Source organism: Euleptes europaea, chromosome 8 (assembly GCF_029931775.1).
Source record: "Euleptes europaea isolate rEulEur1 chromosome 8, rEulEur1.hap1, whole genome shotgun sequence".
NCBI lineage: Eukaryota > Metazoa > Chordata > Lepidosauria > Squamata > Sphaerodactylidae > Euleptes > Euleptes europaea.
In genome coordinates, this window is record NC_079319.1 from 52,521,913 (window position 1) to 52,536,521 (window position 14,609).

The 14,609-nt window shown below is 41.5% G+C and overlaps 1 protein-coding gene across 1 annotated transcript in view; it reads right to left on the bottom strand.

The window, feature by feature from the left end:
• Positions 1 to 325: 325 nt before the first annotated feature.
• Positions 326 to 14,609, bottom strand: part of MIB1 (MIB E3 ubiquitin protein ligase 1) — a 48,710-nt gene continuing 34,426 nt past the window's right edge. The window contains exons 14-21 of the mRNA XM_056854324.1: positions 13,594 to 13,680; positions 10,550 to 10,711; positions 9,595 to 9,776; positions 7,846 to 8,038; positions 6,745 to 6,823; positions 6,313 to 6,426; positions 3,656 to 3,756; positions 326 to 497 (exon numbers count right to left, since the gene is read on the bottom strand). Coding sequence (XP_056710302.1) covers positions 357 to 497; positions 3,656 to 3,756; positions 6,313 to 6,426; positions 6,745 to 6,823; positions 7,846 to 8,038; positions 9,595 to 9,776; positions 10,550 to 10,711; positions 13,594 to 13,680 — 1,059 coding nt within the window. The 3' untranslated portion in view covers positions 326 to 356. The remainder of the gene's footprint in view (positions 498 to 3,655; positions 3,757 to 6,312; positions 6,427 to 6,744; positions 6,824 to 7,845; positions 8,039 to 9,594; positions 9,777 to 10,549; positions 10,712 to 13,593; positions 13,681 to 14,609) is intronic.

Consider the following 14,609-nt stretch of genomic DNA (forward strand, 5'->3'; position numbering starts at 1 on the left):
CTCCGTAGCATTAGAAATGTTTTCATGACAGCCTTCAAAGCTGCCGCTAAAGCTAACAGAAACTCAATGAGTTATTGGTTCTTGTAGGTTATCCGGGCTGTGTAACCGTGGTCTTGGAATTTTCTTTCCTGACGTTTCGCCAGCAACTGTGGCAGGCATCTTCAGAGTAGTAACACTGAAGATGCCTGCCACAGTTGCTGGCGAAACGTCAGGAAAGAAAATTCCAAGACCACGGTTACACAGCCCGGATAACCTACAAGAACCAATGAACTCTGACCGTGAAAGCCTTCGACAATATCAATGAGTTATGTTTACTAACATGATATGGTAAAAGAAAGAGACACTTGATATTTTTTTTAATACAAAAGAATCCTTCGTTCAATAGCTTTTCGACAGATAGGGCATTCGCTCATTCGATCACCACAAAGTTGACACGTTCCATGACCACACAGAAAGATCATATTCTTCAAACGGTCCAAACACACAGGACACATAGTCTGTAAGAGACAAACAAGTAACTGCGTTATCTGGGGGGAAAAACAAAGAATCTCTTGACAGATACTATTCCAGATTTAAATATGAGATTGGAAAAACTGCAAATAAATCCCAAAGACTGTTTTAAGACCTTTCTTAAAATATAACTGCTTAGACATAGCGCTTTAGTATTTCGCATGCATTCTTAGTATTCTTGACAAAACCACTGAAAATTATCTGTGTACTGCAGATGGAGGCTGACACTGAAAGACAGCACCTTGTCTAAAGCTTAAAGCGAGATCTGAAGGTTTGTATCTTTACTGTACTATGCAACTTGTTTTATAAATAACTTCTTTGCACTCGTGTCCTTACCAGTGATAGTTATGTAACTGACAGAACTGAGCACTGCATGAAAATCAAGGAATATATTTAGCAAAATTAAAATAAAACCTGCATTTAATGGAGAGCTGAGACGTGGGCCAGGAAGTTCCTAATTTACTTGCTTCACTGTCACACAGATTACAGTTAGGTTTGTGATACTATTTCTGATATTTTGGATCCACCCACTCTTATGACATTTCTAATAGTGACTATAAAACTTAGAAGTCCTTTATTCAGTTTGCAGAATGCAGCAATAACTTCTATATACATGAATTAGGAGTGGAAGTTATTGTCTCATTGGAATCTGTCACATCCTTCAAGTCCCTTGTTCCCTTTAACATGGTGCAGGTGTGTATGTATACATATATACCCTCACACCACTATCCAGCTTCTACCAGAAACAGTTTCCAAATTCTCTGAAAGGAAATTGTATTCTCACCTGTTCTCTTTAGAGGCAAGACAGCAGTCAACTCTTTCCAGAGTCCTGAATCTTCAAGCCAGATTACTGCACACTTTCCTGAGAATCAGAACCTCCCCCACCTTCCCTGGACTTACAGCTCATTCTTGAGCTTTGCGGCGGTGGGAGACAGCGTAGCCGAGGCGCCTCCAAAGCCATTCCTCGGCCGCTTAAAGTTTTAAAGTTTTAAAAGCCTTTTAAAAGCCTTTTAAAAGTTTTTCAGTGGAAATGTATTTGAAAAACATTTTGCCCCATTTAAAACAGCGAGGCTGCGCCAGCAAAAACCTGGCACAGCAACACTGTTTTGGAGTGGGGCATTCCCGGCCTAAAAGGATCAGGAAGCTGCCTACTGGCAGCTCTGCTCCCCGGAACACTCTGGGAATGCCACCCGGGACGCTGGCAAGGGGATTTATGCGAGTGGGATGCTGGCAGGAGGCCAAGACAGCACCCTTGGGTCGCGCTGCCATGGCAGCGCAGGAAGGTCAGCATGAGCACCCCAACGCCCGCGTCCCTGCCTCTGGTGGCGGCACAAGTGGTCCAGGTGCTGGTGCAAGCAGCCCAAACCCTGGCATGGCCACTTGCGCTCTTCCTGAGCTCTTTTCAGCCAAAAGCTCAGGAATGGGCATGTTAATGTTACCACTGACTGGATTAAGCACATCACAGAAATATCAAAATGGGAAAGCTAACAGGTAACAAATTAATTAACGAGCTCCCCTTCCCTGCTCTACAAAAAGTAGCAAACTGACAGATTCTCTCAGGTCCTACACATTCAATGATCAAGTTATTGTAGAGGTTAGGCATGACTGACCTTCTGCTTAACTAGAACTAATTAACACACACAGGACAGTAATGCCCCTATTTTGTTTACAAAAAGGGTATTGAAGCTGAAACTTTGAAAGGGATCATTGTGGCTTCCAGAAAGCAGACGGCAAGGCAGTGGTTTGTTCAAATGGCTTGGTTGATTTGTTCTTGGAAAGCTATATCAGTTCAGGCTAATCTTTGATCTCTATTATTCTGGAAAATTTAGAGGGAACAGTTCTGCAAGTTGTTCTTTCTCCCTAGTTTACTGGAACTCAGACATTTGGGAGCACAAACAGAAGTAGATTTCTATGGATCTGGACATTCTGTGCCGTGTATTTGATTTCAATTGTTGAGTAGTGTGGTAGAGAAAATTTGAACAAGGCCAGTGCTTGACTCCATCATCCTAGTCAGTGTTGCTAGTTCACTGCCACTTATCCTTCGTTCCTAGATTATTTCTGGCATATTTTCCTGCATTAGTGTTGCCTTCCCACCTGCGGCATGACCAGGACCAGCATATCTCTGAAGATATTACAAGAAAGTAGAAGTTCTCAAGAACATTCCTGTGTATTTTTGCTGTTCACTCAGATGAGTAAAGCAGCATGCAGCTTTTTGCTCTCTACATTTGGGTGGGGGGGGTATGGTTAGCAGTTTCTAAATTCATTAATCTTCTCCCAGGTGTGGTCCTTTTGACTGTGTTAGTGATGCTCCATGGTCTCAATGTCATTTACTGCCTTTTCTTAGGAACTGGGATTAGAGAACTATAGAGCTGAGTATCTCCCTGTGAACAGGATCTCTGAGTAACCCCATGCATTTTAGTCCTGTGAGTGTGCCCTATAGCAGTAGAGTTAAATGGACATGAATGGATGAGGCAGTGAGGGTAGTTGTGGCAAGTTCCTCAAACTGGCTGCTGTTCTTCCTTGCTGTCTGGCTTAATACTGCTGTTTGTTGCTGTTTAAAGTGAAGCCCTCAGTAAAGGGTCTCTTTCCCTCTATGGCTGTCAGCCTATGCTGGATCCCAGAAAAAGGCCTTCAACAGGGAAACAGGTTAGCTGGAGAAGCTGGGAGAGATCCTGACTCTCAGAAAACTTTGTTAATCTTGACTTCCATGTCAAGGGGCAGAACCTTTCCCAGAGTTGACTGTCCTCTTGCCTTAGAAAGGAGAATGTTTACTGATTTGAAGCTCTTGAGTATCTGCATGCATTTTTACTGCACATTAAAATAAAAGCCACAAGTCTTATGCATTAACCATGTACTCTCACTTGTAAACTAATGCATGAAATACATTATAGATGTTCCCTGAAAACCAGTTTACGTCTATGGAAGTTTTATGGAAAACGATTACTTCTTGTCATTTTTCTCCACTCTTTCCCTAAGTATTCTCTACAAATTTTAGTATGAAGAAACATATGACACTGAGATATTCTGCAACTGGTTGTCGTAAGTGAGCGCATCAGGTACAGGTGAGTACAGTGATGTAACAACTTCAAATAAAGCATGAACATTCATTTCATATTTATCATACAAGCAGATTTGTTTTCTTTACCTGTTCCTTTATGTCCTGCAATTGCTGTTGCAATTTTTGTACATCAGCATTGACATTGGTATTGTCCTTGTCCTTCTGCAGAACTGGAATGTTTCCACTTGCTACACAGCGCAGAAAAGGAGAAATCATGATGGAACACTCAAAAAACTATTTTTTAAAAAATATCCTAAACTATGAATCTCATTACAGTGTAGGAATTACCCACGTTTGTACAAACAAGTTTATAAATTATAACTGAAAAATAAGGTCACATCAGTAGGATTTACTATAGGTTCAGTATATGTAGCGGTAATTATAAATACATTATTTTAAAAGTCAGTAAAATAAAAAAAATCTTTGTCCACTGTTTTTCCATATAGGAGCTTGACTGCTGGTTCTCCTGGACCTTTCAGCAAGATCAGATATCATTGACCGCGGGGCTCCTGGTTGGACTGGGCCTGTGCAGAGTAGTCCTGTGCTGGTGTCAATATTTTCTTGAAGGAAAATCCCAGAAAGCGGCTGCTGAGGGATTTCTGTTCAGATCCGGTGTATGTGGGGGAGGGGGGTTCCATTTTATCCCCATACAGTTTAAAATCCACATGAAGCTGCAAGGAGAAATCATGTGGAGATTTGGAGCATACTGTCACCAGTATGCTGATGACACACAGCTCTGCCTTTCCATCTAAATCCAAGAAGCAATGGAACCCCCAAGAAGTTAGACTGGTACTGTCTCTCCAGGTGTTCCAGAGAAAACGGAAGATGAATTTACTGCAGAAGACCTTGGAATGTTTTTAGCTTGCATCATTAGAGGGGAAGGATGCCCTGAAAAGCTGCTGTTTTTAATAATGCATGTTTAAGCTCCGGGAGAATCCTGAGGGGAAACAAGGGAGTTCTGAAGAGAAAAAGGGGAGACAGAAGCCCTCTGGGTCTGAGGACAGAGAAAAAAGTGACCTGAGAAGGACCCTCAGCAACACAAGTGCCAGCCAAGCCACAGCAGAGTGTGAAGAACTTTCAGAAGGCATCAGAGATACATTAAAAGACTCTTAATAGCCTCTTTGGTTCCAACTTTAAGTTGTTGTTTCTAAGTCTGAGTTTTGAATGGGTTATTTCCTGCTTTGATTCCCCACTTGTATTTTAGAGACCATGCCCTCCTATGGGCTGGAGGCATCTCCCTTTCCCCCTCCCCCCTCTCTTTCTTTCTGTCACTCCACTCTTCCCTCAACTCGGGTGGCTCGCTGTCAAGGAAGTGGACTCCCGTCTCCCGCATGAGAGGAAGGGATACTTGTCACTATGATAATGGAATTTATTGAATTCAATACCACAAGATGTATTAAATGGTCAGTAGCTTATATGGCTTCAAAGGCGTTAGATAAATTCACGGACAAAATTAATAATATTTACGTGGAACCACCCCCAAATCCACAGACATCTGAATACCATATGTTGGGGACAAAGAAGAGACAGCTATTGCCTTCATATTCTGTTTTAAGCTCTCCAGGGTACCTGGATGCCACTGTGTGAAACAAAGAATCCTTGAACAGACAGATCCTACTCTTAGTTCACATGTGCATAAAACCACCAAATGGAACTAATTCAAGAGACTGGGTGCTTATAAGCTTACAGTTAATTTAGCTTTATGGCTTGCAAATATCACACATAAATTCAAAATGAGTTAACTTAATTCCAAACACAATGTGCATTTTATTCACTGGCTCTGTTTACCCACTGTCCCACAAAGTATATTTTGTTAGGAATTCCTGGAGCCCGATGACAACTGTACATATTGCAGATATATATATATATGTGTGTGTATGTGTAAGCTTTTCTGCCTTGAAATACAACCTTTGAGCAACAAAGCATGTCATTTGCCAGTTACTTTCAGTGCCATGCAGAACCATGCCTCACAGTCCCAACCTGAAAAGGCATCCAAAAGGATACCATGATCAATGATTTGCAAAGCCACTGAGAGGTCCAGGATTATTAACAGAGTCGTCCCCCTTGACCATTTCCCCAGCACAGGTCATCCACCAGGGTGACCAAGGCTATTTCAGTCCAATAACCAGGCCTGAAACCAGTCTGGAACAGATCCGAGCAAACCGCTTCACTCAGGAATCCCTGAAGTTGGCCAGCCATCACCTGTTCAATCACCCTGCCCAAGAATGATACATATGAGACTGGACAGTAATTATTCAACCCTCCAGTGTCCAGAGTAGTTATTTTTTTTAAGGAGTGGATGCATCACTGTCCACTTCAAGCAAGGGGTGACCATCACTTCTCTGAAGAAGTCATTTACTGCCTCCCAAACAACCCACACACACACACACACACCTGGCAGTTTTAAACAGCCAGGAGGAGCAAGGGTAGTATGAGCAAGTGGTAGGGCTGAAACTTCCAAGAATCCTGTCCACATCCCATATAACTGGATAAATTGGCACCCTGTGACTGTCTGATCCTGCTAATGCAGAGTCCAAATTGGAACAGATGCAAGAGATTTTATCCCCAAAATGCTTAGCAAAATGACTTCAGTGGGCAGCAGAAAAGTCCACCTCCTCCTGTAGGCCAAAATCCAATAGGTCCCTGACCACCTGGAAAAGTTCCACAGCACTTTACTGTGAGGATGCAATGGTGGCAGAAATGCAAGTTTTACCAAGATATTTTTTAAAAAAATGACAACTCACAGATATCATCGACGGTATCTTCTGTACCTTTCCCACCACAACACATGATAAAAGGCACTCTTCGTTCTACCACTGCCCGACACTGTACACATTTTTTCATCAGACTGGCACAATCTGGGGAGAGGGGGAAATCAGATTTCAGTATTGAGACCCGCACTGTTTACATAGGACATTAACATTCCCCCTTAACAAGGAAAGACTGTGCAAAGTCCTTACGTACATATCTTAATACCCGCTAATGGATGCTGATGTATCAATATTAGGGGATAGCTTTTAACCCTCCCGCCTGCAATGTTTTATCTGTTCCCCGTGGTAACAAATGTCAACCACTTATTTATGATGTAGGTAAAAATATGTCACCCTCAAACACACTCAGTTATGACAGCATGCCGAAATTGCCTTTTATATTTCAGAGAGTGTTAGCTCACTTACTTTCACAAGCACACATGTGACCACAAGGCTGAAAGAGTACTGCTGCTTTTTTATCTGAGCATACGACACATTCTTCAATCTGCAAAGAAATCAAACAGGTCTTCACCTTTATTTAATGTAGTAATTAATTCCTTTGTTTAATAGTCTATACATGTATCTTCCTATCTGAAATAACTTGCACAACCACTTGTTTAGCATTTTTTTAAAATACGGTAAATCAATCAATATAGCCCATGATCCCTAGACACTTCAAACAGCTATGAACACCTGCTTTATAAAAGAAGTCACAATTGAAAACATAGGCTTGGATCCACTGATGCCAGTGTTTAGAAGGATCTTGGCCCAAGGAGTGTGGCTTCTTTGCCTTCCCCCTTCAGTCTAAAACACATTCCAAAGGGTCTAGTGGACCCAAGCCTTTGGATTTCTCACTGACCAGAAGGAGGCTGGTCTCTCTTTGCTAGAAATAGTTACACTTTGCTGGTGACAGGAAATGCATTTAACCCCAGCTAGGAATTATGCTTCCCTGTGGCTCTCAAGTGGTACAGGGCAACAATAACTTGGAGTGCCTAAAAAACAAAATATCTCATCTCACACGGAATAAAGCACATGGCTTGAAGAGCGATCTCATGTACTAGTCCGATCGAGTACTACTTACTCTGTTTTTCATTTAGCCCAATAGCAGCTTAGAATTGAAAAAAACTACTGTACAAGTTCTTATTTTATGACATAGCAACTGAAACCAAGATTGACTGTGTCATAGTCAGCTTTTATATATTATTACAGTGAAGCCTCAGTAAAGAGATTCCATATTGAAATAAACACAAACAAAAAACCTATGCTGAATACAATGAAGAATAAAAAATAACAGCACATGTAGCTAAACAGACATGAATGATATATATATTTGACATAAATGTCTACCAAACATGGATTTCAAATGCTAGCAAACACAATTCTATCCAATTATATGTCAATACATCAATCTATATTCATATCAACAGATGTTGCTGATATGAATATAGATTGATATACTGACATATTACTGGATAGAATTGTGTTTGTTAGCATTTGTAATATTGAAATAAACACCAGATGGAATACCTTTGTTCTTGATTGAACTTGCTCTTTGCAGATGAGGCATTTTTTTACTCTTGGTGAGCAAAGGGAACAGGTAGCAATATGCCCACATGGACCAAATAAAGTATCTCTCTTCATATCCGAGCATACCATACATTCTTCTAAGGTTTCTGAATCATTGCTAATCATAGAAGGGCTTCGGGAACCAACCTGACCACTGAACACAAAATTTCATTCAGGCATTATATTGCATAAACATTATAATTCAGCATATTTGTAGTCAATACGATACTATATTAAATTTCATTTGCTTAAAAAAATGTATGCACTCTCAATTTAGCATAATGAAAAATATATGACACTTCTTGCCTAACTCAAATACTTTGGCAATAGCTCTCTATATGGAAATTATAATTATTCAGAATAGCTTAAAACAGACTGATGGACAAAAAACCCTAAGACAGAGAAAAGGAGTTGAATCCTATAACCATTCAGTTAATAGGAAGTTTTTTGCTGACAGAAGACCCTTATGGACTGGAAAAAAAAACTCCACCCCTAGGGGATTTTTAAAAAATCAATGTATGGCTTACAGCACACAGGGGGGTAGACCAAAAGCACACAGGGAGACAACGATGTGCTCCTCTCGTAGATATGCTGGTGTATCTCCCAGATATGCTAGAATAGCAGAACCCCAGCCAGGTGCCAACATGTTAACATCTTACAGCAATGCTGACACAAGCCACTGTGCTGGTATAGAAAATGGCACACCCAGGGGCATGGCAGGTTGTTGGTCTGCTCCCTAAGCCACCCAAGCCCAGGAAGGCCCCCTGAAACCAGTAGAAATTTACGCCATCAGAAACCATGGTGTAGGCCACCGCCTGTACAACAGAACAGGCTAAGCGCTCCCATCCCACAGGCCCCAAATGAGTACAGGCTGGCCTCCCAAGCAGTGGTCAAATGCCTTCTACTGCAGCCAATCACAGCCTCCTCCCAGCACTACATAAACCCCAGCCAGGATGACCCATAGTTCAGTAGGTAGAAGAAGAAAAGTTGGTTTTTATATGCTGACTTTCTCTACCACTTAAGGGAGACTCAAACCGGCTTACAATCACCTTCCCTTCCCCTCCCCACAACAGACACCCTGTGAGGGAGGTGGGGCTGAGAGAGTGTGACTAGCCTAAGGTCACCCAGCTGGCTTCATGTGGAGGAGTGGGGAAACAAATCCAGTTCACCAGATTAGCCTCTGCCACTCATGTGGAGGAGTGGGGAATCAAACCTGGTTCTCCAGATCAGACTCCACCACTCCAAACCACTGCTGTTAACCATTACACCACACTGGCTCCATGCAGGTAGTATGTGCATCATGGGACTTTGTACTAGAGGTCTCTGCTGTGTATACTAAGAGTGCACAGCACTGCACTATGGTGGCAGGAGAGGCACAGAGAGGGCACTTAGCACCGCCGAGGAGGTGTTTAGCACTAACACGCAAGGGGAAGAGAAACGCAGTGTGGCTAATGTATCTCATTACAGAACCCTAACAGGTACCCTATCTCTGGGAACTCAACAAAAAAGGGGCAATGATGACAGGTATGCGGGAGAGAGAATCCAGCTGCCCCAGTTGGAGAGTCCACACCTAGCTCCCCCATATCCCAGGAGCCATCTCAACAATGCTGGCCCCCATACTCAAGCCAGGGCCAACAATCAGATACACAGAAAATAAGAAATTTAAAATGCAGACTAGGTAAAACACTGCTGCTTAAGTAGAATACGCACCTGACTTTTTCTTTGTGACATTTTGCTAATGCTTTACAGAGGCTAGGGTCAGGACACAAGTCAAGGGGAGACTGACCCTTCTTATTACGAATACCAAGGTCTGCTCCATTGGCTGCCAGGAAACAAGCAATAGATGCGGCACTCTTCTTCTCTGCTCCCTGAGTACCCAGTCCCATTATCAACTGAAAGAAAGTAAATGCACAACTAATTTGAGTTTCTCTTAACATACCTGACAAATAAAGCCTTCAAAAGAAAACAAAATTGAACACAATGATCATTAAACACCTTTGGAGTGATGGCTACTCATTCTGTTGAAAGTTTTTCCTTGTCCAAGCCCCTCAACCACATACCAAACCTGCTTGCACAGCTTCACCAGCAGTTCTGGTATTTCTTCCCATTTGTAAGTTCAGACATGCCCCAAAATTATCCCCAATCTTCTCTGAATGCTATTTTTATGTACTTATAGCCCACTTTTCTCGCTGAGACTCAAGGCAGATTACAAAATATAGAAAATTATTCAAACAGACAGCATAAGATTCTTACCAATTGTGCCTGAGGGAAACAAATGAAATGTATGAACAAAATTTCTGGAATATGTACAAAATATCAACCTAATTATACACATTCTATTTGAATTTTTAGGGATTAGTAAAAAGCCCCCAACTGAAAAGCTAAAGAAACTCTGCATAACACTAGATACATTTTAGTATATCTTTATTCTGTATTTCTTGTGTTTTGTTCAAATAATGTTTTTAAAATTAAGCTCATTACTAAAATCCAATTAAACTGAAATGTTTTGATTTTTTTTAAATTCTATACAAATTCATAAGAGAGTGTCAATCTTAATCTTTCCCAAACTGCGTTGATGCTTGCTGTGGCAATATTTGAAGGTCCTGCAGCTCTAAAAATAGAAAGCAAGTGATATGGTTGAGAATAAATAAAGCTATATACTTACAGTGTTCTTTGATGGCTCCCAAGCAGTATCGACTTTTCCCACATCCTGCATGTCTTGGAGCTGGCGAAGCTGTGACAAGGTGTGGTGCCTCAGAGCTTCGTGCAGAGGAGTATCCCCGTCTTTATCCTGAATATCCAATTTAGCACCTGCACGAACCAGGAGCTAAGAACAGACACAGAGTCATGTTGAACATTCTCCCCATTCCCGGTAATCAGGAGTATACAAACTGTGAAGTATTTTAAACAAAGTTTTAAAGCAGGGGTCCCCAACCTTTTTGAGCACTTCTGGAATTCTGTGACATGACATGGTGGGTGCAGCAACAAAATGGCTGCCACAGCTTAATTTCAGTAACACAGTGCAGATCCTTGTGGTGCTGAGGAGACGGCTGCTGCCAAAGCAACATTTAAAAAATCTGCACAGCCAATCAAATCTCCAAAAGTCTACCAGAAGTCTTGCTGTGTAAAAGCCGTACCTGGCCCTACCTGCTTCCTAAAAAAACTTGGCGGGCACCTGAAAAGGAGGTTTGGCAGACACCATGGCATCACGCTGGGCACCCCTGCTTTAATGATACAGGTGTGTACAGAATTTTACTATGCAAATACATTATACTAGCTCTGGCTATTATTCTGCACTACCAGATCATGGTCTGTATCCACTTGTATGTTTCTGCAGACAGATTTCTGCCAGGGGAGTGCAATTTACTCCCCTTCCCATGCCCACCAAAAATGTTCCTGGCAGCATTTGGAGGGGAGGGGCAGAATTTTGGACTGCAATGGGAAAGAGGAAGGAGGTGAGAAAGTCTGTCTGTAGAAACACTCCAGTGGATTCAAGCCCATACAATGCAATTTTATTAAAGCGTTTAACATCAACTGGCATACTCTATGAATATAATTTAGCATGCCAGCATTAGGGAGTAAACAACATGTTTTGTGAGTGTAAGAGTACCTCTGCAACCAATTCAATGACCATCCATTGCTTCATTAAAATCCACACAATCCACACAGCAGTTTGACTGTAGTCTGTTGTACAGCACTGCAGGAGGTGGCCCTAATCCAGAAGCCCAGCAGCATGCCAAACACTATCTTGCACACAGCGGCCTTATACTAAGGTCTGTCAAGGTCAGAACTGTCTTCTCTCGCTGGCAGCAGCTCTCTAGAATTTCAGGTGGAAGTCTTTCACCTCACCTACTAGCTGCTCCTTTTAACTGGGGATGTCAGGGGTTCAACCTGGGACCACCTGCATGCAAAGCACATGCTCTACCACTGAGCTACAGCCTTCTCCTTGTACATACCAATGAAGAACATTTTCTGTGCCTAGTATCTCTTGTCTACATGACCTGTAGGTTTGACTAAGTTCAGAACATGCTGTTGCGCATGAAAGGTCATTGCCAAACAAGGGTCTCGAGGTTAAAAGGTCTTCATTGCCACTGCAGCCTTAGCTTTGAAAAATTAAGTCATGCTATATACAGGCACACCTTGTTTTATTGCGCTTAGCAGATATTGCATTTTTTTTACAGTCAGCAGCCATCAACATCGAGGCAAGACCCTCCATCAACAAAAAGATTACGACTTGCTGTAGGCTCAGATGATGGCTAGCATTTTTTAGCAATAAACTATTTTTAATTAAGGTATGTACATTTTTTTAGACATAATGCTATTGCACATTTAATAGACTACAGTAGTGTAAACGTAACTTTTATATGCACTGGGAAACGAAAAAATTTGTGCGACTTAATTGCAATATTTGCTTTAATGCGATGGTCTGGAACTGAACCCGGAATATCTCCGAGGTATGCCTGTATAGGGTTTTTAAAAAATTGTTTTAAAGAGGAACGTTACAACAGGATGTGATTGGTAGGTCCATGATTCACCAACCTTATGAAAAAAAGCAAAGCAGATCTGGTAGCATCTGGATGGGATCCCTTCCCCCACTCCCATGAAAATTACCTTAAACCCCATGAAGGAAAAAAAAGGAACGGCATGCGTAACAAAACACTGCACCACCTCCCTCCCATGGCAAGTGGTAGACCAAGAGCTTGCTCCCTTCTCTCCCTGCCAGCCAATCAGAGTTATGATCTAACTGCCAACTGCTCTCAGATTGCAGAAGTGTGAGGAAGGACACTCTGACCTCTGTCACCAGCCAGAGAACCGAAGGCCACATGGTCATTACATGACTTCCATCTAAGTAACAGGCTATCAGCCATGACCCCCAAACTGGATGTAACTTCTACATTTTGTCCAGCTTATCTTGCTCCTCTACCTATTCTCTCCACTCCCCTTGTTGGTTTTTCCTTTTAGTCTTTAACCCTGAAGGCAAAGCCTGTGTCTCTTGATTGATGTGAATCATTCTGAGAGACAATATAATAAATATAAATAAAATAACAGAGAGAGATATGTTGCTATCTATTCTAGCAATCACCAGCTCCAGAAAATAGATAGTTGCCTATTCGTTCAATGCGATATAGGCTTACTCTGCCATACTTGATCTATCATTTGCATGAGATAAATCTGGAATTGGGTTGCGAAGTTTTCAGTCATCTCCTGTTCATGCTACATGAAGTTGTCAACACTGCAGGCACAGGCAAAGCAACCAGAAGCCAGCTACACCAAAATACATGGAATATTATTCTTTTGACAGACAACCTTTTAATCTATTTATATTTTCAGCAGACAAATTAGAGGAGAACATCATGTGTAAGGATCCAGATTCAAAGGTATAAAGAAAGTGAAGCTGCAAACAATGTAACTGGTAAGTTGCCATCAGTGCAAATTATGATATCGTTAATGCAAGGATGACTAGACACCTAGTTAGGAAAAGAAGATGCACAACCCTGTGTATTCCAAAAGCACACAATTAGGGAGAAAAAACTAAAATTTGAGAGGTGACAGCATTAGGCAACCAAATGATGCTCTATGAAGAAACAGCGAATGACATGAATAGTTTGCGAGAGGAAATACTGAAGGGACAATAGAAGAGGCAGTGGTTGTAGTAAGTATCAATCCTCATACAAAGTTTACAGCTATGATATATTATAGTTATCTTACCCGTACTATTTGGGTGTGCTGTCGTTCAACAGCAAGGTGCAGTGCAGTTTGCTGGTTTACATTCTGGATATCCAAGTTGGCACTGCCCTGCAAGAAATGTCCCAGTTGATAATCATTAATATAATAAACTGAACTATGTAATCTGCATCTCTTTGGGATACCTATGGATAAAATGTAGGTTTGGGAAAGAGAGCAAAAGGAAAGAGGCAAAATTTCCTAGGTTTTCAGGAGCCTAAATCTCTGGAAAATCAATACCTTATTTGCATAACTTGAAAATTTACACCTTTATTTATGCATTACATTAATGCATTTTCAAGTAATTACTGGAAAGCATGAACTCCTTCCATTACCAGCTGTTAAAATTAGCATTTACCAAACACAACTTAATTTACTGAAGTAGGTCCACTGTCTTACTTTTCAATCTAGAAAAAAAAGACATCTAAGGTGGCTGGGGATAACAGAGGTCTATAAAATTATGTATGGGGTAGAGAAAAATGAGAGCCTTTTTCTCCCTCTCCCATAATACTAGAACTATGGGATACCCAATGAAGAGGATGGGCAAAATATTCAGGACAGACAAAACGAAATACTTCTTTATTCAACAAGTGGAATTCGCTACTTGTGGATGAAATGGTGACCATGGGTGTACATGGCTTTAAAAGGAGGTTAGATAGATTCATGGAGGAGAGGTCCATTAATGGTCATTAGCCATGGTTAGCTAAGGAAACCTCCATATACAGAGGCAGCAAACCTCTAAATATCACTGTGGGGAGGCAGTATCAGAGAAAGGCCTTGGCCCCATGCTCTGTTTGTTGGCCCTCCAGGGCAACTGATTGGCTGTTGCGTGAAAGAGTATGCTGAACTGGATGGACCACAGGTTTGATTTACTTATATTCTTGTGAAGTAACCTGAAATCCTTTACATTGACCAAGACATAGAATTATGCATGCAAATTACACACAACAAGCCTTGTTTATATCCCATCCATCTGAAACTTTTCTCTCAAAGTATCAATG